The sequence below is a fragment of the Bactrocera dorsalis genome, chromosome 2, assembly GCF_023373825.1.
Source record: "Bactrocera dorsalis isolate Fly_Bdor chromosome 2, ASM2337382v1, whole genome shotgun sequence".
Lineage (NCBI taxonomy): Eukaryota > Metazoa > Arthropoda > Insecta > Diptera > Tephritidae > Bactrocera > Bactrocera dorsalis.
In genome coordinates this window covers 86,551,692-86,576,810 of record NC_064304.1, presented here as the reverse complement: position 1 = coordinate 86,576,810, position 25,119 = coordinate 86,551,692, and the positions used below count along the sequence as shown (strand labels likewise).

General features: G+C 34.4%; 1 protein-coding gene across 6 annotated transcripts in view; it reads left to right on the top strand.

The window, feature by feature from the left end:
* The window catches only part of LOC105223345 (hypothetical protein), a 52,567-nt gene that overhangs the window by 327 nt on the left and 27,121 nt on the right, over nucleotides 1-25,119 (top strand). For 3 of the 6 annotated variants that reach the window (XM_011201062.3, XM_011201061.3, XM_019989270.3), the window contains exon 2: nucleotides 8,170-8,433. In XM_011201062.3, coding sequence (XP_011199364.2) covers nucleotides 8,391-8,433 — 43 coding nt within the window. In that variant the 5' untranslated portion in view covers nucleotides 8,170-8,390. Of the gene's footprint in view, nucleotides 1-7,765; nucleotides 8,434-25,119 lie in introns of those variants that run through there. The other 3 variants (XM_029549115.2, XM_019989271.3, XM_049447642.1) reach the window with 2 other exon arrangements.

Sequence of the window (25,119 nt, the reverse complement as noted above, 5' to 3'; positions counted from 1 at the left end):
TGCAACGTGTTAGTAAGCGATAAGTGTGTGCCAGTAAAAAAATTAGTAAAGAAATATACATATAACCTTGTGCAACTTATTAATCGCATAAATTGATGAAATTAAAAAAAAAACACAAATAAATAAATAAAAGGAGTGCATTTCTGATTCTCAAGCATTTTTTACCTAAAATATAATCACTCGACAGTGAAACGCTGAAAAGTAAAATTTTAAAACTGCAGCTATACACATGCCCACATGCCATAAAATGATAAAACAAAATACTATATATACATACATATGTACATATATACATATTTATATAAAATAAATGCATAAAAACCTGTGTGACCTAAATAGCTGTATTTGGTAACAAGCGCTTGCGCTGGAAAGTGCTGGAGAAAGATAAAGAAATTTTTAAGTGCTTGACAGTGTTGTTATAGCAAGCATGCGTTTGATTGATAAGCGTATAAATTTCATATTTGAGGTGAATGGATGCAGTTTTAAACATAAATTAATAACGGAAAATAAAAAAAAGATTTATATTCAGTTTGGATGCGTAAAAACCACTTAAATAAGTAGAAAATTTATATAGTAGCAGCGTATTACAAAAAAATGTAAAGTTAATATTTTGAAAAAAAAAAAAATTGCGCACACACATATACATATGTATGTATTTAAAGAAGGTACACAAATTGAATACGGAAAATCTTCTAAAAGTTCGGAAATGTTTATTTATTGCAAGTGCCGCTGGCTTACTCCTTCATCTCAGTGAAATTTTAATATTTGTTGATAAGGCGTTTAAAAATTGGATTTAAAATGCAAGAAGTGAAACATTATTTACCTCAATTCGAAACAATATTTGTCGTAGTTCAAAATATTATAGACATAAATTTGAGATTTTTTATTGTTATTATTTTTATAAAAGTTACAAAAAACAAGAAAAACTTTAACTTCGGTTGCATCAAAGCTATAATAGCCTTCACAAATACAACAGGTCCCTTACAAGAACTTGATTCTGATCACTCAGTCGATGTTGTTGTAAGGCAGCTTAATACTATAGCTGTCCGATCCGAACAACATCTTCGGAGACTGCATTAGGCTTTATATAGTGATTCATGCCAAATTATGCGCGCTCATCCTTATTTTAGAGCACTAGCCTTAACCTTACTGTCAAAGTTTTATGGCATTTTATCCAGTGTTCCTCAAGTTATTGTTACCAAAGCGATGTTATTATTGTTTCCAATGGATATTATGTATGTTTATGTTTTAATAAAATATTGTTTTCTTAATGTTATGTGTGGTCTAACATATTCAACGATCAAGCATTTCTTTGCTGAATTTCGTCGTAACGCTACCACCATGCGTCAAGAAGCCGTCGTTTTTTAAATACCTCGTTTCATTCAACACGCGATACGAGAGATAAATTGACAGGTTTTCTATATAAACTAGTCCTGCACCCAATATATTCGCTAAATTTGGCTACCAGCGTCTATTTTCTTTTTCTTAGACTAAAGAAATTGCTTGCTGGAAAAAGGTTTCCCTTAAATGAGGAGCTCAAAATACATATAAAGAAATATCTATTTTAAATAGCACGAAGTTTCACACTATCGAACCGGTATCAAAATGTGTGCGCACCGTTCTAATAAATGCATTAATTTAGATGGGAAGAATATAGCCATATCCTCATTCAAATCATTCAAAGAAAGTTTCTTTCATTTCTAGGCTAAGGACTTTCCAGCCTTTGTAGTGTACATATATACAAAAATTCAATCAAAATTATTTTAATTAATATTTTTCTACATGATAAGGAACAAAAGCTTTAAAATATTCGTCGGAAGTTTACAAAGAAAGTCTGAAAAATTGGTAGATAGACACCTCTAAGAGGGGCTTTCCAATTATGAGACCTTAATTGTAACGGGAAGGTTCGCTTCATGGATTTTTAACGTTTTTTTTCGTAAACCTAACCATTTTAAAGATATTAACGTTTGAAGTTTAGTAATTTTTAGGCAAATTCAACTCAATGAAAAAAAATAATAATTTTTAATTGCAAAACTCACAGTCTTATAGAAAATTTTCCGTTTTACGAAAATGGTTTACATAATTTGTATATTAAGTTAATCGTTAACGAGATATTTAGCATAAAAAATCAACGAAGAAACAATTAATTCAAAAAAATTTTAAAACAAATAAAAAAATAAGTTCCCATTTTGGAAGAGCAGTTAATTTCCTACAAAATTAGGAGTGTCCCGAGAACTCATACTTGGAGAGCCTTACTTAGAGGTGCTATTTTTTAGAGTATGACGTAAAAAACTTTCGTTTTTTGGACCCGCCATAATATACATTACTCATCAATGGAGTAAATGGGCTAATTGAGTTAATTAGGTTCTCTCTTAAACAACTTATAATTCTTTTACTTCTTAGTAGGAATGGCCATGACATAAATTCCCACTCTAGTATAAGATTTCGGAACCACTGAGATTCTCAGTTGGAGTTATTTCTGATAGTATTAGATTTATTCTTTGAATTAGTTAATAATTGGTTTCCAAGGTCGTTTAGGCAGTAAATTAAAATTTTCCAAGAGCATTAAATGATTAAGATGGTTGGAAGGTATTTAAAAACTTTTTATCAAAGATTTAATAAAAAGAAACGTTACCTTTTTTAGAAGTTCATTCGTACTTTTGTATATGGAACAATAAATCATCATCTACAAGTAAATCTTGTATATACGTTGTTCACTTCCAGAGTTTAAAATACATATTTTTTAAATCTCCAATAAACCTTTGAAAAGAAATAAAAGAATGTATCTCCCATTCAGCTACAAAACATTATAATTCAAAAGTTAAAAAAACCAAAATAATAATTAAAAACAAGTCTAAATTATATCACTTTGATATCAAATATGAAAATTCTTCTAATTATAAGTATTCAATTTAATTAGAATGTAACAACAAACGTAGTACTTCCGGATTGAAATTGTTTATAAACTGTTTAGTAATCTTTATTTCGTTTTTTTACACGTCTCTTTGCATACCCACATGCTCTTCAACTCTCTTCACATTTGTAATAATATTTTGTGGCATTTTTTTGAGGTTAGTTACAGGTTTAATGCCTTTATAGGCGAATTTTATGCTCACACCCGGAACGAAATGGAACGTGTGTAGTAAATAATCGTGTACATATTTATTTATCTTTGTACTTAATATTATTGTGCACACGAATGGTGGCACATGGCACATGACTGACGCTTTAGCGGCCGCTTTAAATGTATGATTGCATGAGCCTGACTTAATGACGTTGATTTAATATAATGGCCAACTAACTTTTCTACCATTATTTACGCGTCTGTGCGCACAACGTGTGAGGCATCTGCCTTTAAGATTGAGCGCTGCAGTGTTGATGGAATAATATCCGGTTGAAATTATGGCAATACACAGTCGGACGCGTAAACGTGGATTTTATATTAAAAAAAAGCTTGTGCTCTCGCAAAATTAGAAAAAAAAAATTGTCAAAATCAACTGTTTGTATTTTTTTATAATAAGGTGGCGGCCTCAAAAAATATTTTGCCAATAATTTTTAAATAACAAATTTTGTATATTTTATTTTTTCGGTTTGTTGTTGTTGCCTATTCAATTTGTTTGTTGTATTCAATTTAAAAAAAAATTTAAGTGCAAAAAATTGTGTTTTTTATCAAAGAAATCATTTTTCTCATGTGTTCGCGCAAAATTAAAAAAAAATTTTGCCAAATCAACATGTTTTATAATTTTATATAAATCAGGCGGCAACCTCAAATATTTTTTTTTATAATCATTTTTACGTGATAAATTTAGTATTATTTTCATGCTTTTTCAGTTTGTTTGTTTAATTTAGTTTTGTAATAAAGGTGGCAACACTTTCGAACATTTTCAAAAGCGCAAAATATAGTGTTTTTTATACAATAAAAGATATTAGCTTGTGCTCTCGGGAAATTAGTTGCCAAAATGAAGTATTTATATATTTTTTATAATTTCAAGCAGGTGGTAACATCACAAAAAAAATTTGTTAATAATTTTTAATTGACGAATTTTGTATTGTTTTCAGTTTTTTTGTTCAATTTAGATTTGTAATAAAGGTGGCAACACTTTCGAACATTTCCAAATTTTAAGCGCAAAAAATACTGTATACACTTTCAAGTTATCACTTCAGTAAATTTAAATAAATGTTAAAATCGCGCTATCTGCAATTATCATCTTCAAAATAAAGTATTAGTATTTCGGTTATTTCGGGTTCTTTTAACCCATTTCGTACTTCTTTAAGCGTTTGGTTTGATTGAGTTAGGAATCCAAGAAAGTATGTATCTCTATTGAACCCAGTATTTCCCTTTTTTACCAAAATAAATTTCTTTGGTATACGTTTGGAAGGAAAGCAATTCATATACATATGTATACGTTGTAAGCTATCAATCAGACGTTTTGGGGGCCTCTATTATCTTTATATGGTATTTGGATGCATGACTTGCGTTAGGAAAGTTTTCCAAAGAATTTCATAAGAAGATTTCTGGAACTGACTTTCTGGATTTAATTAGATCAAGAATTTCATTAAAAGTTTTACTACTTACACTGCTAGTTGAACAAACTGTTAATTGAAACTATGGTTGTCTACCGACCTACCAAACTTCCAAGTGAATTTAGGTACTGGTAAAGCTATTCATACAAGGTGCGTTCCAAAGTAAACAATTTCAACTTTTTGAATCGAGCACCCCCTGGTCTATATGTCTATTGGTGCGTTGGAATCTGCTATCCTTATCGATTGTCCAGCGAGAATTTCATGACATTTCTTTGATTGGAAGTGAAGTTATTGCATTATCGGTACGAAAATGAGCTTTGAACAAAAAGCCTACATTAAATTTTGTTTTAAATTTGGTAAAACTTTTACCGAAATAAGTTTCAATTGGTGAAACAAGTTTATGGCGATGATTGCCTATCTCGTAGCAGAGTGCACGACTAGTTTCAACGTTGTCAAAGTGGTCGTGAGGACATAAATGACAATCAACATGTGGGTCAATCAAAATCCGTGTTCACCGGAAATTCCATCGAAACTGTGCGTGAATTCATTAAAAATCAGTCGAAATTATCATTGAAATTCATGGAAATGGAATTGAACATCTCCAAAAAATCGATTTATCGCATTTTGACCGAACATTTGGGCTTACGAAAAGTGTGTGAACGGTTTGTCCCGCATAAATTGACTGACGACCAAACATTGCTCGGAATACAACATTCGAAGAACGAATATTTTAACCATTAATCACTCCCCGTATTCACCTGATATGGCATCGTGCGATTTCTTCCTTTTCGGAAAAATGAATTTGCCCATGAAAGGAAAGCGTTATGCAGACGTAAAGGCCATTCAAAAGACTTGCACCGGCATACTGGCGGCCATACCGGCCAACGAGCCAAAACACTCGTTCGACATGCTTTTGGTCCGTGCAAAAAGCTATATTGAAACAGAAGGAGACTATTTTGAATAAAATAAATTGACTTTGCCGAAAAAACCATTTGTTGTTATTTTCCTGTTTACTTTGGAACGCACCTTATATATTGATAAATGTGTGACTCCTTCCATTTAATAGCACAAACCAGAAGGCAAACCACCTACAAGTGTATGAAAAGTGGCTATGTCAGTTCTTTATAAAAAGTACCATAATTAACCATTAAAAAAACCAAAAGAGTAATCACTTTCCAGTTTATTTGGTAATATTTGACATATATATATTAAATTTCCGGGTGCGAGAGCATCTATTAAGGGCATGAGAAAGCATCCATTCGCTAACTGACGGTTTAAAACTCCATTTGTTCCCCAACTACAAGAGGTGTATCACAAATAGAAGCAGAAGCGCTGGCGAGTGCTTCACAACAACACCAATGAAATATAAAACACCATTAACAACATGTTATTATACATACTAACACACATAAGACGACAAACATACAAACACTTTGAACCAGGCAAACAGAAGCTCAGTAAGCAGGCCCAGTAGACACCCAATATTAGTTAGCTATTTACTGAAGCAGAGAAACACTTGACGGCGACAACATCATCATGACTTGGCGTATATGTATGAACAGTGATAGCAATAAAAATAAAACAAGTTTCGATGCTGCAATATCATTGATTAGAGCTTGCGCTCTCACTGAAATAGTCGCTTAACTGTCATTAATTCGTCTTCCATTATGTGCCTTTGAAAGAAGCGCTTTAAATAAATGTATACCGTTCATGCCATGCGTGAAGTCATTGAAAGTTCATATTTTAGGTTAGGTTAGGTTAGGTTAGGTTAGGTTAAACTGGTAGACCAATTAGCCACGCATAGACCAGATCCTTTGCTATACCAGATGGGGTTCAGTTACAAAAAGTCCAAAAGAAGTAGTCATCCTTTAGGACATGGTCTCGAATAATGTTTACTGAAATGTATAAATCAATAATATTCCATAAATTTAACACAATATTGTTTTAACAATTAGGTGAAAACACCGTGGAATCCGTCGAATATATATCTTTTATCAAGACCCTACCCTTTGGCTAGTTCCGATGGGTCTATCCTCGTTGGGTTACGGGAATGTTCGTCTATAGCTTCGCCTTTATAAATTGTACTTAAAAATACACTTTCTCTCCAAAATATTAGAACGCTCAAATGAAAAATTGTAAATAGCGGAAGATGAAGACAAATGGGCTGAGGATGTTAAACATTTTATTTTTGTAATTTCTGACTATAAATACAAATTTTAAATATATAAGTTACGATTGCAAAAACTTAATACAATTGTTTAAAATTTCAATTGCTGAAATTTCTCTAATTCAAGGGCTGTGTCTCTCTGGTATGAAACTGCTAATTTGCGCCTTAAATTTTTGGTGTTGTCGCACGCACTTTTGCTTTGTCGAGCATTATAACTTTGCAGAGTCGCACTGGCATTTATAATTAAGAGCAGGGCTAGTGGTGCTTTTTACGCAAAAAATAAAGTATGATGCGCTCAAGAGCTACAAGTTACCAAGAGCAGTATTTCGTTAACATTACTGTTGCTTTTATTATAAATTTTTTAATAATTGGGCATATTTGCGACGAAATGCTGATAGAGATGACACATGTCAAGTGGCTGCCTCTCGAATTTTCACTTTTTTCATGCCTATGCAATTTACTCGTATGTATTAATGCTTATTCGTTGTCGCCGATCGATAGTTGTCCGACAATCATTCGGTCATTCGCCGTTGTTTGCTGTTACTTTAGTTTCTTGAGCGAGTTTGGTGTTGTTGTGTTGCGCATCGAAAACCGCTTTTACTTTGCATACGGAAAGAGAGAGTGATATTTGTTGTTATATACCATGTTTTTTAATTTTTTTATCATTTTATTATGACTGTTCGTGTTTAGTTGTAAATTCGATTAAGCGCTGCTTGATAAATATTTACTCTAAAGATACGAGTATGTTTGTATATACACCTGTTCATTCAGATGTTGATTTGAGTGTTGACTGTTTGGAAAATTTCGAAATGCTGTGAACTGATCACAAAACTACCCGTTATCTGAGCAATCATGGCATATTGGCTGTTAACCCATTCATAGCATTGGAATTTGGTCAAAATATTTGTGAGTTTTTGCTACGACTTGAATAGTACATAAGTGCTTTACAATTAGAAAATGATAAATATTTTATGCGTTTTTTAAAGTGCGTGGCTTAAAAGGTTTATATAATAGATAGCTTGAAAAAAAAATAAAAAATTATAAAAAAAAATTGAAATTTTAAATAATAAAATAAAATAATAAAAAAAGAGAAACAAAAGCATACTAACATATGCAAATTGCCTGCTCACAGCAGCAGTCTACCGAAGACGTGCTCATAAAGTGTAAAAATTAACGAAAATCAAATAACACAAAATTGGCGTTTGTGCGCATGCGTTCACGCTGCTCGAATAAATACGTGAAAAAAATCAATTTCTTGCTCCCAAAATACAACCAATTTACATATACACATATTTGTCTGCATATGCTTCCTGCGTGCTATATTTTCCATGCGTATTTTCACTTTTAAACACCGTGATTTTTGTTTTTTTCTTATTTTTTGGTGTGTATAATTTCTCAACACTGTTTGCATATGCTTATCGCTTACAAAAAATGTGCCTGTGATATGTGATTTTTGATGCTATCGTTTATGATTTTAGTTTGGTATGTTAAAAATTTGCATTTCTACTGATTTAAGTGTGTCTACAGTGTGTCAAAGCGAAACAAAATATCTGCAAAAGTGAAAAAATAATTGTGTAAATTAATTTGAAATATTCAAAAGGCAAATAGTGACATAGTTTAATCAACAATTAGTAAGTCATATATACAACAACTGTTAATTTGGCATTTGTTTCATTTGTTGTATTGACGCTGGCGAAAGATGAACTTCTTCGTGATCGGATTTCTAATAATGCAGGCGGCAAGTGAGTATTTGCACATACATACATACATATTTAAGCTAATTCACAAATTTATATTTTACGTTTATATAATTTTTAGTATATAATGTGTATATATCTTCAATGTATGTAGTTGTGACTAACAGTCATTTGGTGAATGGTGCGCGTATTTAAAAATTCATCAAACATATCATTTACATACTATACATGAGTTTTAGATTCATTAAATGTTGAACTGTTAGCTGGAAAAATTAAGTAATTAATTAAGGATTTATCGATTGTTTTTATTTTTGGAATTTATTTACTTATACCAAATTTAAAACATGTCATCATTGTATTATTATAATCGGTGATTTTGAGCTAAGAACATTAGATTTTTGCCAATAAGTGAAGAAGTTTCAATGATCACGCCTACCAATATCACGCAAAACCTCTAAAAGTGGAAAAAATTAAAACATCACAATAGAAAACATTAAACACCAAAAGATAAGGTAAAGGTGATTTAGCAGTCGTCTATATAGGCTAAATTTCTTACCTCGCAAAGGCCTTCGCTGGTTTTAATCCATTTTCTTAATTTATACGTAGTTTGTCCTTCATATTTCAGGATTTGGCAACCCTAATAGGTTTGCATTTTGGCAACTTACAACTTTATCGTCAAAATTGATATGTTTGTTATTATTCATACTCAGAACGGTTTAACATACGAGCGCTATTTATGTATGTTGTAACTTTAAATATTGATATGATCAAAAAAATTGAATTAAAAAACGAATACGATTAATTTTTCGACATGAGCAAGAGGACGTCATTGAATTTAATTAAATTTTTGGTGTTGAAGTTCGATCAAATACCAGTGTTTATCCATGGTTTGGTGAATTCAATCGATCACCGACTCCAAGAAGAATTTTGTGAAGGTCGTTCAAATCAGTTGTTGCTCTAAAATGCAACCCCTATTGGGAAATGGAGACATGATATTGCATGAATATTTAATTTAAAAAAAAATGTTCACGTTGGATCCCACGTAATTTGCCAAATGGTCGAAAAAGGGTTGTGTTGATTGGTCGAGAGAAATGTTAAAAAACACGTTGTTGCTGAATTGAAATAAATCTATGACATATAAAATTGACGAAGAGATGGTGTGCGTCGATCTTCCTTTCACGGGCCTTTTCCAATACTTGTCGCCTGATGAAAATCAGGCCTTCAGTAGATCCAGTTGTAAATCCAGTCTGATAAGGTCCAATTAGTTTGTTGACGGCGAGCTTCAGTCTTTCACACACTACGCATGATACGATATTAAGGATTTTATTTACGATATTAAGGATGCTTCTTAACCCACGTAATTGGCGCAGATTATGGGTTCCCCTTTTTGTGGATTGGATGGAGCACACTTATGGTAGTTTCCAATCACCGCGCATGTTTTAATCCGTCTATGTCTTGCAAAGAAGCTGATGCATCCACCTTATCAGTTCTTCGCCGCTGCAATATATCTTATCCTGCTGCTTTGTTGTTCTTCCAAGTTAGTCATATGTTTTTATACTTTGAAAGCTTAATTTCAAACATTAATTACAGATGCATAGATAGCCATTGTTGTTTAATCCGTCTATGTCTTACTCCTGCTGTTTTGTTGTTCTTCTGGCGAGAAACTCCTATTCGAACCTCTTCATAGTCGGCCAATAGAACATCTATTCCATCGTCATCGATTGTGGAATAGGGTTCACCATCTCCTGGTGTTATGCTTTCACCGACGTTTAGTAAGCTGAAGAAGAGTTCCCTCCATGACTTCAGTATGCTCTCAACATCAGTCATTAGATTACCTCTGGGAGTTTTACAAGAGAATACTCCGGTCTTGAAACCTTCCGTTAGTCGCCGCTTATCGTAGAATTTTCTAGCAATATCCGTTTCTATCATAAATTTGTTAGGTAGTTACGACCCGCATTCCACATTCTGGAAGAGTTGATTCGATTAATTTAATTCTCCATTTTCCAAACAGCCTTTTTTCATTGGGCAGAATGAGGATCGTTTGTATGTTTTTTCACAAACGGTGCATCTTTGTGCCTAGAATGAATAAAATCCGGTGAATACGTGCTCCTGACCCCATATAACTTACAAAGGTATATCCTTGGCGTTGATCATGGCAAGTTGTAAGAGTACGAAATGTTCTACAGCCGAAGTAAGCCCTTCCTCACTTGTTTTATTTTTAGGTATTTTGCTCCCAGTTCTTTCACATTTTTTAATTCAACATTACGATATGCACCTATTTGGCTTTAAACGATTCTATTTCGTCAGCAGAGAATTCTAAGAATCCCATCTTAAACAGAAGTAATAACGCATATCCGATTATCATGAAAAAATGTACGCGTATATAGAGAATTACTTAGATCTAAATTTGTTACCAATTTACAGTTGTTACAAAAGAATAAATTGTTTCATTAACTGCACCAATTGCATAAACCCATACGAACCCACACTGCTCTGATTGTTTCTAGTCCAGTTCGCGCACAAAGTGCCACCGCAACTTTTCTTTGCTTCGTTAGACAACTTAAGAATACTAGAAATGACGCATAACTCCGTTAGACAAAATCATTTGGAAGTGATACAGGGGCGGGCGCACAGTCAGCCAGGCGCGCAAGCGACCGCCAATTTGTGTCTGCCTAGTTTAGGCCATGCAACGGTTACCTAGGAACAACCGCAATGCACTTAACTAGCGCCGACGAACGTCGCCAGTTAAAGCGCTTTCTGAGATCAGCCGAGAGCGACTGCTGCTGTGACAAGTGACACCGTCTGGTTTTGAGCATATTCAGTAGCGTCTTTGTGCTGACGGTATGGTCGCGAAACTTATTCGATGTCTATTATTTTAGATAGTCTCGTTTGTTTTGCTTGCACTACGCTTTTGGCCGTAATCGTTTGATGGTTATTGGTTAATGCTGTAATCAGTTGTTGATCATTGAACCGACGCGTTTGCGGTTTGCCAGTATTCTACTTGAAATTAAGCCTTGATGTGTGGTAATTGCATCGAAAAAATATAGACATACAAGTATGTACGAGTATATATTGAGTTACAAAATGCTCATAGTTATGGTGTAACTAATCGTTATTTTCCATTAGCATATTCTTATAGAAAAACTTAAAGGTTATTTGCTAACGGAGAACTTTAATTTGAAAAAAGATTCTTTTGTTGGTTTTGGTTCGCGACTTAGTTGAATGGAGATTCGAGTTAAAAATTGAGCTGAGACACCAACACTTAAGAGATCTATTGTATTCCTGTGAAAAAGCCAAATAAGTCTCCAACTGTGAGGGCGTATATCTCATACAGGACCATAAATCTTCCTTAGAACCTCTCTTTCGAAAACTGGTAAGGTCGACTCATTAGATGTTGTCATCGTCCATGCCTCTGCACCATAAAGCAGGACGGAGATGATGAGTAACTTATAGAGTTTGGTTTTTGTTCGTCGAGATAGGACTTTACTTCCCAAATGTCTACATAGTCCGAAGTAGTTGTTGGTAAGAGTTTTTCTCTGATGGATTTCGAGGCAGACATTGTTGTTACTCTTAATACTGGTTCTAAGATAGACGAAATTATCTACGACTTCGAAGTTATGACCGTCAAAAGTGACGTGGGAACCTAGTCGCGAGTGCGACAACTGCAGATATTTTGTCTTGCCATCGTTCACCACCAGACCCATTTGCTTCGGTTCCTTACCCATGCTGGGGAAATCAGAACTAACGGCGCGGTTGTTGAGGCCAATGATATCAATATCACCGGCGTACGCCAGTAGCGCTCTTATAGAATATGGTACCTTCTCTATTTAGTTCTGCAGCTCGAATTATTTTCTCCTAGAGTAGATTGAAGAAATCACATGAAAGTGAGTATCCTTGTCTGAAACCTCGTTTGGTATCGAATAGTCAGACAGATCCTTCCCGATCCTCTTTGACCTCAGTTTACACAGCCGTATTAGTTTTGCGTGGATGCCAAATTCAGACATCGCATCAAAAACAGCTTTGAAATCGGAAAAAGATCTTTTCTCGAGTCTTTTCCAAGATTTGGTGCATGGTGAATATCTGGTTTGAATTATAGATTGCGATAACTTCATCCTCTTACATTTTTCTGAGTGCGCTTGACAGGATATACATTATTTTGTGACGTCATAAACGTAAAAAGGTCTTGTCTCTACAATAGTTATTAGTCACACTATTTATTGAAAAATCTTTAATTACATTTCGCACACATTTTAAATTTTTGTTAGTTCAAATTAACCATGAAAAGCAATTTACTTAACAATTCGTTATTTCTATCCAATTTGATTTGAATTTGAAAATATTACATTATCCCTAATTTTGGCTTGTGCTATTAATAAGCCATTCTTAAATAGGCAACAATTGATAAACAAAGTGATTAACACCCAAAAATAATTATGAAATCCCTGCCAACCATTTACCATATGGAATTTAATTATCTTTTGATATTAATTTTTTGAAGGCGTCACTATAAATAATTAATAATATTTTTTGTTTCATAGAGCCGCTCATTTAGATTTACAAGTATGTACGTAATTATTTACACAGATTTGTAGAGTTGTAATGGAAAGGTAAAAAATTTATTCCAATATGGTTTTTGTTATTTTACATACTCACGTGCGATGCGGTTGTTACCCTGTCTTACTATTATTATTTATTATTTTTTTAGAGTTTCACATTGGCCGCGTGCCGTGCAATACAAATTTTTCAAACGAATGCATATCGGTTAAAATTTATTCTGCACGCTGCTAATATTCGATTCGGCTATGGCTTGGTGTTGAACCGTAACGAGGTTGGCGAACATTTACTGCAGTAGTTTCAGTGCTGACATGTGTTGTTGCAATGAGAGTTAGTGTTGTTTTTGGCCTTTTATTTCTTTAATCTGTAGCAAACCAGTTAGCGTTTTGCTTAAAACACATGTATGAATAATTGTTTGCAACTCGTCGGGTAAAACCGCCAATCGTCATCAGTTTGGATTTGTTGTGTGAATGCTAAATTACAGATCTACATACATGCATTAATTTAAGTAGATACACATGTGCTACTGTATTAAAAAAATTAAGATATGAAGTCAAAACTAGCTTTTTTCAAATATATTTGATATTTGGGAACTTGAATGGTTTTGCTCCGACTTGTACAAATTTTGTTCATAAGGCGGCACACCACAAAGATTTTCATCTCCTTACGTTTTTTCACTATTCGTGCAAAGTTTTCTTCGGACACATTGTTTTGCTCTTGATTTATATACGGGAAAGTGAAAGAATCAGATGGAATTTGAAATTGTGCTATGTAGGATGTATGTAGGTCTGGTTGTACTTAGATTCCGTCAATTTTAGCACTGTAATGTAAAGAAGTCGGGTGAAAATTACCTGAAAATTTTGGTTGAAATCGTTAGGTCTTGAGATATGGGATTTTACCTAAATGTGGGCGATGCCACGATCATTGTCTTTTTTTAACCTATAGGAGCCGAGCTTTCTCGTACCAACCCGGGTGCAATATATGTTATTATTTAGTTATTGATTTATCGGGCTTTTAGTAGTTTTTAACAGAGTGGGCGAGAGTATCAACCGATTTCGACACTTTAATAGTGTCGACAGGAGTGCTTATAGGATTTGTATTGAGCGAACTTGGTTATTGAATCTTAAGTGGCTTGGAAGATATGTACATTAAACCTTTTATTTTTTCAAAATTTTTACCACACAAATGCCCCTTTCTACTGCGATGCCCTATGCCAAATTACAGTTTTATATCTTATGGTAATTTAGTGTTTGGTTATGGCACTTTCGATTAAAGATATTTTGTGAGCGTTGTAGGGGGCCGATTACTCCCATCTATGCATTCTCTTCCTTTTTTGCCAAGAAACACGTACTCGTATACTAGTTTCCTCATTTTTACTCAAGGAAAATATATTTTATTTATTTTTTTTATTTTTTTAATAAGTTTAGAACAGGGTATGTGATATAATATTGGTCCAATAAATAGGTTTCATGATAGATTATTTGTAGAGTAATTACGTATCTAGATAGAGATGCTTTAGAGGGTTGCCTGTTATATTTCTTTACAGAACAAAAACAAATATTAATCATAGAAATTCGCTTAATTGTTTTTCAATATATTCTCCACTATGATCTATACACTTTTTCCTGCGTTTGAATCAATAGTCGAAGCAGTTTTACCACTCTGATTGATATACATTTCTAAAAAAACGTGCGTTCTGAACGCATGAATTGTCTCCTCAAATGTCGATCAACGTTGACCTTGTCACCTTTTCCAATAATACAGGTAAACATTTGCTTGGAACTGCTTCGTCTTTCCAACTTTTGTTGGATTCAGCTCTCCTAGAAATACCCAGTCGACTGCTGTTTGCTCATATGCATAAATTCATGATTCATCTTCGGTCTCTATTTTAAAGATGTGTTTCTAAGCATCGCTATTGTATTTATCGTATTTGTAACCATAAAAGAGACATAACTTAAAAAGTAGATAGAAGTTTAGGTTACTGGTGAACGCAGCTTTGTGTGTTATGTGGACGACTACCAAAAGTGAGTTATACGTTGAAATTTCAACGTATGAAATATAAATTATAGGAAAATCATTTTCTTATGGCATACCCTCTTAGCACGTCTTATCATATCTTCATGCTATATTTCGAAACTTAAAGTTTTTTCATAAATCCCTTGACTGATAATGGTTTGATACCATTTGACAGATAATATCAAGATAAGCACTTTCCATAAAAGTAGAAGCTAAGCTAAATAATCAGCAAGTGTCCAAATTCCTATCTACTATAATGAACTTTACTCTCATATAAAGTTAAATTCAAGCATCCCGAAATCAGGCAATAACATATACAATATATTGTACTTTCACCAATTTGTGTACATAATATCAAAATGATATGCAAATTAAAGAGATCACGATCACGCCTTTGCTAAACGCTCGTTGTCGAATACAAAGGAATTTCAATATTCAGCATGAATCTCGAAATTGAACTGAAACGAAAACGAAATTTCTATTGATAAACATCCATTTGCCTAAACACACAAGTGTTTACATATGTGTGATTATCGACAAATAGAAAATCGATGAGAAATCGGTCAAGTTCAACTGCAGTCTCTGGGCGAGCACTTAACTAGCCGAGAGCGATCGCTTTTTCGCGGCACCAAAGGCGCAGCCGCACACCAGTCGCTAATAAACATGATAATTGTTGTAGTTCGCGTGTGAATAAAATTATATACAACAAAAGAAACATTTGGCGCTTATAAATCTGATACAATAATTCATTTATATTTGTGCCGCTGGTGTTTAGTAAGCATCAGCAATAAAGTATGTCGAGATCTATGAAAAGGTGTGGATTTATTAAACGATAGTTCGTGGAGCACGACCTGAGAAGTAAAAAACTAAAACAAAAGTGTCTTTTAAGTGCTTCTTCTCGTGAAGTTAAGGTGATGCCGGTTAATATTTGACTGAGAAAAAGCTCTGTGCGAGTAGTCCCATTCTCATGTCATGAAATCAGTAAAATTGCGGCCTCCATCTCTTCAAACTAAAAAAGTAGTAGGTTTTAGGGCAGTGAATTTATTTCACTGATGATATTTTTTTAAATAATCTAAAGTGTTGTAAGGGTTGTGGGTTTACGGTACCAATACGCAAGACTTCACTTAGAGTCCCGATACTAACAAATATGAGCAAGTTATTTTCTAGTACTAGTCGAGCGGTACTTGCAACAACACGGAGAGTAATGAAAAATTTTTCATTATCTATCTGCTAGTCTAGTGAGCTTCTTAACTTAATACTTCTTCTTTATTGGGGTATACGAGGTTTGACAATTAAGTAATGAGACTGAGAAGCACCCGAAAAAAGCTCGCATGAGCAAGTCGAAGGTGAAAACGATGATTATTGCCTTTTTTGATAGCCGTGGAATCGTCCACAGAGAATTCGTTCCACCGGGAAAAGCTGTGAATCAAGTCTACTATTGCCAAGTACTCGAAAGATTGCGAAAACGAGTCAACAGGGTGCGCCCAGACATCGCTCGTAACTGGATCCTTCATCACGACAACGCGCCGTGCCACACCGCCCTCAGCGTGTCTCAGTATTTGGCCTCTAAAGGGATCGCCGTGTTGCAACAGCCGCCTTATTCGCCCGACATGTCCCCCTGTAACTTTTTTGTTTCCTAAAACAAAATCGGTGGTCAAAGGAACCCATTTTGAGTCAATTACGGACATCCGGGCGGCCGTGACGAGGGTACTCGCGGACATCCCAGTCGAAGCGTTCCAGAAATGTTACGAAGCATGGAAAACGCGCTGGAATCGCTGTATAGCTGCCTAAACTACCTTGAGTGGGATGACAAAGTTGTATAATAATTTTCAAATATACGGTTTTTATGGAATCAGTCTTCTTACTTAATTGTCATACCTCGTACACCCCTTACGCGGTTATAATAGAGTTTATAACAGCGCGCCAGTCATTCTTCCTTTTCGCTGCTTGGTGTCAATTGGAGATTCCAAGCGAAGCCAAGTCCTTCTCAGCCTGGTGTTTCCAATGGAGTGGAGGTCTTCCTCTTCCTCTGCTTCACCCGGCGGGTACTGCGTCGAATACTTCAGAGCTGAAGTGTTTTCGTCCATTCGGACGACATGACCTTGACAGCGTAGCCGATGTCTTCGAATTGTTGCCAATGCGCAAAGGATCCACCGCAAAAGCTTTCTCTCGAAAACTCGTAACGTCGACTCATCAGATGTTGTCATCGTCCATACCTCTACACCATATAGCAGGACGGGAATAATGAGTAACGTATAGAGTTTGGTATTTATTCGCCGAGAGAGGACTTTACTTCATTCCATTTGCTTTGCTTCCTTATCCAGTCTGGAAAAAGTAGAACTTACGGCATCCATAATTACACCCTGGGCATCAATTACTAGATCTCCTCTGGGAGTTCAACAAGAGTATGCTCTGGCCTTGGCACCGTCTGTTAGTGGTTAGAATTTTGGAGCATTACCCCTGTTGACCAACTATGTTACGGATTGTTAATGGCTCCAGTAACTATTCTCCATAAATACTAAAAAGTATCGACAAGTTTGAATACATCTTAGTAGGAACCTTATTTGGAATATGTCTATAAAAGCAAATGAAATTCAGTCAGATTTTTGTAAGATCTTCTAAGAGTATTTTAATGAATCTATAAGTTGCGACTTTAGAAGATTGAATACAAACTACAGTGGATCACAGCCAAAATGATGCAGCCATCTGAGAAATTTTAAAACATGCTTAATAAAAAATAAAAAGCCAAAACTTGTTTGTTTATGAGTGCCAATTATTAGTGGCAGATGTATTTTTTTAAATATTATTTTTAAAACTCACATTTTACACTTATTTCATTTAATAAAAACAAAAAAACGAATTCAGCCTTAAATTTTACCTCACAGCGAAAATGATGCAATCTCTAAATAAGCAAATACATAAATAAATAAATAGATTTTTTTTTAACAAAACTTAAATTTTCGGTTGATCAATACTTCGTAGGATAACCTTTGTTATCTATGACAGCTTTCATGCGCCTAGACATCGATTTTACCAATTTGTTTGTGTAGTTTGTGGATATTTTGTTCCATTCAGCTTCCAAAGCAGTTTTCAGATCAGCCTGATTTCGAATTTCATATTTTCGAATCTCTCGCTCCAAAACTGACCACAGATTCTCAATAGCATTTAAATCTGGAGATTGTACCACATGTGGGCAGTTCCAAATAAGCCAACTTTGGACAACGCCCGATTTATGCTTTGGATCGTTGTCCTGGTAGAATCGAAAACTTTCTCTAATATTTAATTTTGAGGCACTTTGTAACAAATTTGCTTTCAAGATATTCAAATACATAGTTTTATCCATAGTACTGTCAATGAAAGCCAAATTTCCAACACCAGCAGAGGACATGCAACCCCACACCATTACATGCCCTCCACCGTGTTTTACAGTGCTCCGCAAATTCTGTGGATGAAGCTCTGTATTTGGCTTTCTCCATACGTAGCTCTTACCATCTGATCGAAAAAGGTTGAATTTACTTTCATCTGCAAAAATTACGCTAGTCCAGAAGCTTTCATCCTTAAATAAATGCTCTTTAGCAAATTTTAGTCGTGCACTTCGATTTTTTGCGCTGATATATGGCTTATTACGGGCTGTGCGTCCATTGAAGTCGGCTTCCCTAAGGATTCTTCGCACGGTTTCCGGGTGGCACTTTTTCCGAGATATTTTTCCACATCATTTGTCAATGCTGGAGCACTTAAATGAGGGTTTTCCCGTATTTTCCGAACTATCCAACGAGAATCAACTTCGTTAAAAATTTTATTATGGGCCTTTTTAGTTTTATTTTCTACACGATTTTCACGAATGTAGCGTTCAATGATATGTTGAACAGTTCCGTGGCTCAATTTCACTGCTTCTGCGATTTTTCGTTGGGTTTTGCCATCTTTATAATGTTTTAAAACTAATTCGCGCACTTCAACTGTTGTTTGACGACCCATTTTGATCTGCACTGTGTAAATGTCGACACTTGAATGCAAAAACTATCAAATATTGTTTCTAATTCAGTTATTTTAATGTTACATAATAGCTGACATTTGGAAATTCCCGCCAAGCCGTCGCGACTAACGGTAAACTACAGTGCATCACTTTCGCTGTGAGCTTGATTTTCTGCAAGTGTGTGAATTTTTGTTAACCGTTGCCGAAAAAATTTAAATTTGAGTTGATTTCGTGTTTTACAAGAAAATACATGCTTATATAAAATAACAAAATAGCTAAATTTTTCATTTTTTTAAGATGAAATTGTTTTTTTTGTCAAGTGCTACTACATATCAGTGCTGCATCATTTTGGCTGTGATCCACTGTATATGAAGAACAAAAAAGTGTTTCTCGATTTTGTTAATAAATCCGAGCATTTATACCACCTTATAACGGAGGTATGTATAAGTAGTTTCAAATCCTTCACGAAGGGTTAAGCAATAAAGACTTGCGGAAGACTAACCGCCACGAGAGTAAACTTTTTCTAATAGATATGTTTTTGCTACGTCCGATACTCGAACCGAAGGTCTAACAAGAGATAAAGATCGGAATTGATAGAAATATACTAATCTTAAGTATAACTAGTTGATGTTTTTGTGAGAGTTCGTTTAATTTAGTACTTCGTTTGTATAAAAAAATGTATGTCAAAATTGAATCTTCTTTCGAAGCTGTTGTCTATTTAACTCTTTACACCGCAAACCACTCACCAACCCGTGTGTCACCTTTTGTTGTACCACAAAACTTCAATTCATCATAAAAATATTCAAAACAAAAAAAGAAAATAAATAAATAATAAACACAAAAGTGATTCACTTTAAACCAATTTATCTCAAGTTGTCCACATTTTCCGCATTTTTTACTTACCTCTTTTGTATACACTAATAATGGAGTGCTTTGTTGGTCGGACACTGTGGCAGCTTCGGTAATGGATGTAGCTTGAAAGAAACACAAATGAAAGGCCACTGAAACTATTCGCATATTTTGTTGTTGTTAAACTTCATATATTACCGCTTTTAGCCGAGTGACTAATGATGCTGCGAAAAATGAGCCAGCGAGTGGGCAGCAAAAGCTTACTGATGCTCCCATATTATGACCCTAATCCATAAAGTTGGACCAAGTGTGACGGATTCGGCTGAAACAAATTTAACAATACGACGGTTTTGCAACGGATATAAATATGTATGATGCTATATACTATATACATTATATAGGCGTGTTAATGTTGACTAAAGCGATTTATATAAAGCCTATGCACATATTTTATCTCACTCAGTGCTCTGAATTCATTTGGAAATTGCAAAGTAGTTGTGTTGCTGTAAAGGTTTTGTTTGGTTTAAGCATTTCTGAATGACTTTGTATATATAAAAGTATGCATGTGTTTTCGCTTATGGGCAGCCACAGTAAGTGAAATGCAATCGAATTATACGTAAGACCTTTAAATCGCAGATATTCGCATCTTCTTTCGTTTTTTTTACATGAAAGAAATTTGTGTCTTTACAGCTGGGTGTGGTCTTACGTAGGGATCTTACATGATATTTTAAGTTCACTTTTATATATGTAATACAGGTATTTTTGCATGACCGTATACGAAAAATGAAAACCAAAATTCACGAAAGTAAATTCACGAGATTTTCCCCTTTCAACTACTTTTCTTTTCACTCGTTTTTGGGTCATAAATAAGATGATTTCATATCTGCAGAGGTAATTACATGTTTTATTTTGTTGCTTTTCCAAAAAAAAAAAAAAACAGCAACACTACCTCAAAGCAACATTGTACTTGTATAGTTCCAATAAACAACGTGGGGTCATAATACCCTCTTTGGGGCAATAGCTCTTCTGCAGGAGTTCCAGATTCAAAGGACTTTGAAAGCCCTGCTCTCCATCTCAGTTTTTTATTTACGATAACTTCGAATTTTGTTTTCTCCAGGATAGGATGAACTAAACTCGGAGAGCCATAAGTGATCTGGTGAACGGTTTATTTTACCCATCGTATGTAGATTCTTTTTTGCTTATCCTGACCAGCAGGTTCTGATTCATATCGATAAAAGTACAGCGGTAAGCACACAAGTTGAGCTCTTTCATCGACGTTCTTTCCTTTTATCTGTGTTTCAAGCAAATTTTCAGCAATTACAAGTTGTAACTATTTGGTTGTTAGCAGAACTTGGCAACTAGTTTCCCAGAAACTATGAGACAATCTATATTACGTATCTTGATATTTTACGAAAACCCTTAGTTGTTTTGTTGCACCATACTTGTACGAGTATATTTATTTTCCCAAGAAATTTATAACACCTAGAAGGAAACGGCGGAGACCGTATAAAGTATATGCATATATAAATCGATCTCAGTCGATTTAGCTATGACCGTCTGCCTGTATATACTTGAAATAGTCCCTCAGTTTGTAAGATATCAGTCTGAAATATCGAACCAAGACTTCGTTTAAAACTTTGTATTCCTAACCGAATTTCATGTGCGGAGTCGTTGTGAATTTTGAAACTTAAGGTGATTCAGTTTTATGAAAAACACAAGCTTGCGAGTGATTGATTTTTATTTGCAATTTTCTGGTAATTTTTTGTAATGAATGTATGACTTGGCACGAAGGTTATGTTATTAAGACTGCATTGTTCCAATTGCTCGGGCCTAAGGTTTTGTGACATTTTATTGTTGATAGACAAGTTATAGGCGATTCGAGCTTGAAACTCGGTTACCTTCTCTGAACAATTGCTTTTAATGGATTTTTGTCTGGAATTGCACCCTTTGTATGTGTTTGCCGGTTATTCGTAAGTGACGCTGTGACTCTGTTATGTGAATAGTTTAGTCAACTCATATCCTTACATTTGATCTTTGCGGATATAAACCATTACCTATCGTCTGAATTTTATAACAAACATAAAAGTAAACTTGCTCAAGATACAAGTAATCATATCTGAGGTATAAATCTAAAGATAACCTTAACGCAAAGTCCATTTATGCTTTTAACATTAATCAATTTGTGTGTGTGTGAGACTTGTACAAAGAAACCCATAAAAGCTAATTGCGAAAGCGAGAGTGCAAGCACGATCTGACGCCTTGAACTCGGGTGCACATTTTAGACTTGCTAAACATATTTTTTTATAAATTAATTAAAGTAGATTTTTGCTGCAGTAATAAAGCACAGAGCTGCAACAAAAAAGCAACTGCCTCTGGCAAGCAAGTTAAGGTAAACCGGTGGAAATTAGCGCGCTAAATTTAAGCCAACTAGCAGTAGACATACTCGTACTCACATATAAAATTGCTTATGAGCGAAAACTAAGATCATTTGCTCCAAACAGGTATTTTATCCAATTCAAAGCATTTGTCATATTTTGATTTATTATATATGATAATAATATAATTCTATTTTGCTTGATATCTTGTATATACCGAAAATAAGACTGCCGAAAGTTTTGTAAAATCGAGACAATAGAGAGAAAAGTGCTTGACATTTCTCCATACAACTTTGACATTTATCGTCCTATAAGATATTTAGCCTTATTTCATGGTTGCCTATCGGACAATGTCAAGTACGAACTCTTACAAATATAGATAAATTTTGCTAAAAGGAAGTAGATCAGTAGAGTTCTTGCGTTCCGAAATAGGCCAGAAAGTTTTCGCAGTCGGACTAGACGTAGTTGTTGACCAGCGCCTACTAAGCTTACGCGAAGTGCAGTGCTAGAACACAGGTGGGTCTAGGGTATCCAGCTCGTTCCCAATTCTATGTAAGTGGGACAAGCGGATCACCTCCTGCGAGCTCATCAGTAATTTGTAGTGATTCCGCTATGACCAAAAAATCAAATCAGTCTTATAAAAAAGTTGCTTGATGATATTAATAATGAAGATGGACACATCTTGACTAACTTTGTGCGCACAGCGAACTATTTCAAAGCTGAAAACCATTGCAGTGTTCTAAATCCTAAAACTTAGTTACTGACTAGTATGTCTTTCTTTACAGGATACTTAACATCAACTTTAAGCCAATTTTAAATTTTTCAAAAAAATTGGTATAAAACTATTTTTTTTTTACTTTTAGACCAGTTTGCTTTTTCCTGCAGGGTAGTTACATACGTAACCATTTTCTAATAGCCATTTATACATATGTATATAGACTACTACATGCACAGATATAGGTGATTACATAAAATGATTGCTCAAAGTGCGACATTGTAGAATCTGCACCACAATTGCTTAACGAGCAGTCGAACTTGAAAAGAGGTGAGGTTAGTAACTTTAGCCAAGCCACAATTATAAAATAGCAAATGCGAGCAAAAAGCGGATTAAGGCAAACGTGGTCTATTAAGAAATTCCATATGTTTCACAGTGAAAGAAGTTTTAGTATTTTAGTTCCACTTAATTTTGTTGTTATTGAAAATATTGTACATATGTATGTATGTATTCGTACATCTTCAAACTTGACCTTAATACTATATTCTTGTAGTTGAGCAATTAATTTATCAAAGAACAAAGTTCTCAAGAAATGATTAATGATTTCTTTCTTACTGGCTGAAAGAGTTTGAGTATTATGGACAATTTTCTAATTTAAAAAAATAATTGGTTTTTATTTACGCGATTCCCTCTTTTCCCCATTCTTTATTGCCACTTAATCATCGAAGTCATTAGTTGGCTGTCAATCGTTTCTTTATTTTGAGAATTCAGAGCATATCCCAGCGGGATATGGTAGACATTGGTAAGCGAGCAAGGTAAACGATGCAGCATGATTGTATCGCTTACCCCGACCGATGAAAATTAACACGGCGATGTCCTACGAAAAGTAACAGATCACCCCTTTCGCTTACCATAGGGACGAAGAATTCTTCGATGCCATAGTTAACGAAGATTTCTTTGATGCCACAGTTAACGATGAATTCTTCGATGCCACAGTTAACGAAGAATTCTTCGATGCCATAGTTCACGAAGAATTCTTTGATGCCAAGGTCAATGGGAAAAATTGCATATTTGTATGAAAATAAGTATTATGTGTACAAAAACTCACCTTATACTCGTAGGCCACTCACACTTTTTGTTAAAAAGAAAAATGCACTAGATTCAATACAATCGTTATAAAGGTTTTATTTTATGCGAAATGCACTTAAAAATTGTTATAACAAAATGTGTTTAGCGAACTGAATTATTACAAATTGAAATAGTTTAAAAACGTTAAATACATATTACGAGTATATATGTATGTATATATAAAATATTCAAAGGTTGAAAACAGCAGGTTTTAAAAAACGTTAAATATACATACATATATACAGACGGGTAACTAGCGGAAAGATCCGGGATGCTGCCAAAGCGGAGATGTTGGTCGCTACTCATTTAGCCATTATGGTTTTCTTTTATTTTTGTGGCTGAGTCTCTTTTCGTTTTTTTTTCCAAGCAACGAGACTTGAAGAAACGGCCTTTGGCGAGCTTCATACTTTTTTGAATTTGGTGAATATACTCCGATTCGGTGAAGCCTTCAACTTTCACACATTCTACAAAAAGAGTATGTTTATAAATTTGAAGCTATGTCCTTCAATGTTAAAAACAGGAAAAACTTACCAAATAGCAACTTTTTGCTTGATGATTTGAAGAAATAATGAAAAAATTTACTTATAAATTTTATTCCATCAATTTGTATTTGTCGTTTTTCACGTACTTACTTGACTAGTAAATATGAACACAGTAGAATTTAGCCGCATAGCTTACTTTTATGCATTACCTGGTATCGAAGAATTCTACATAGAATTTTCTTCGAAGTATTCTTCAAAGAAAAATGTAAGCGGGGAACCATTATACCGCATAGCTTACTTTTATGCATTACCTGGTATCGAAGAATTGTACACAGAATTTTCTTCGAAGCATTCTTCAAAGAAAAATGTAAGCGGCGAACCATTATTCTGCATAGCTTACTTTTATGCATTACCTGGTATCGAAGAATTGTACATAGAATTTTCTTCGAAGCATTCTTCAAAGAAAAATGTAAGCAGTGAACCATTATCCCGCTGGGATGTAATAGCAAGTTCTTCTCAGCTTATAGATAATTTAGGAGAAAAGTCTGCCTTCTCCAAAAAAACTAAAACACATTAAGACTACAATATTAGCTATCGCTCTTTTGACTATATTTGAACGGTTGTACCGTGATTGTAGAC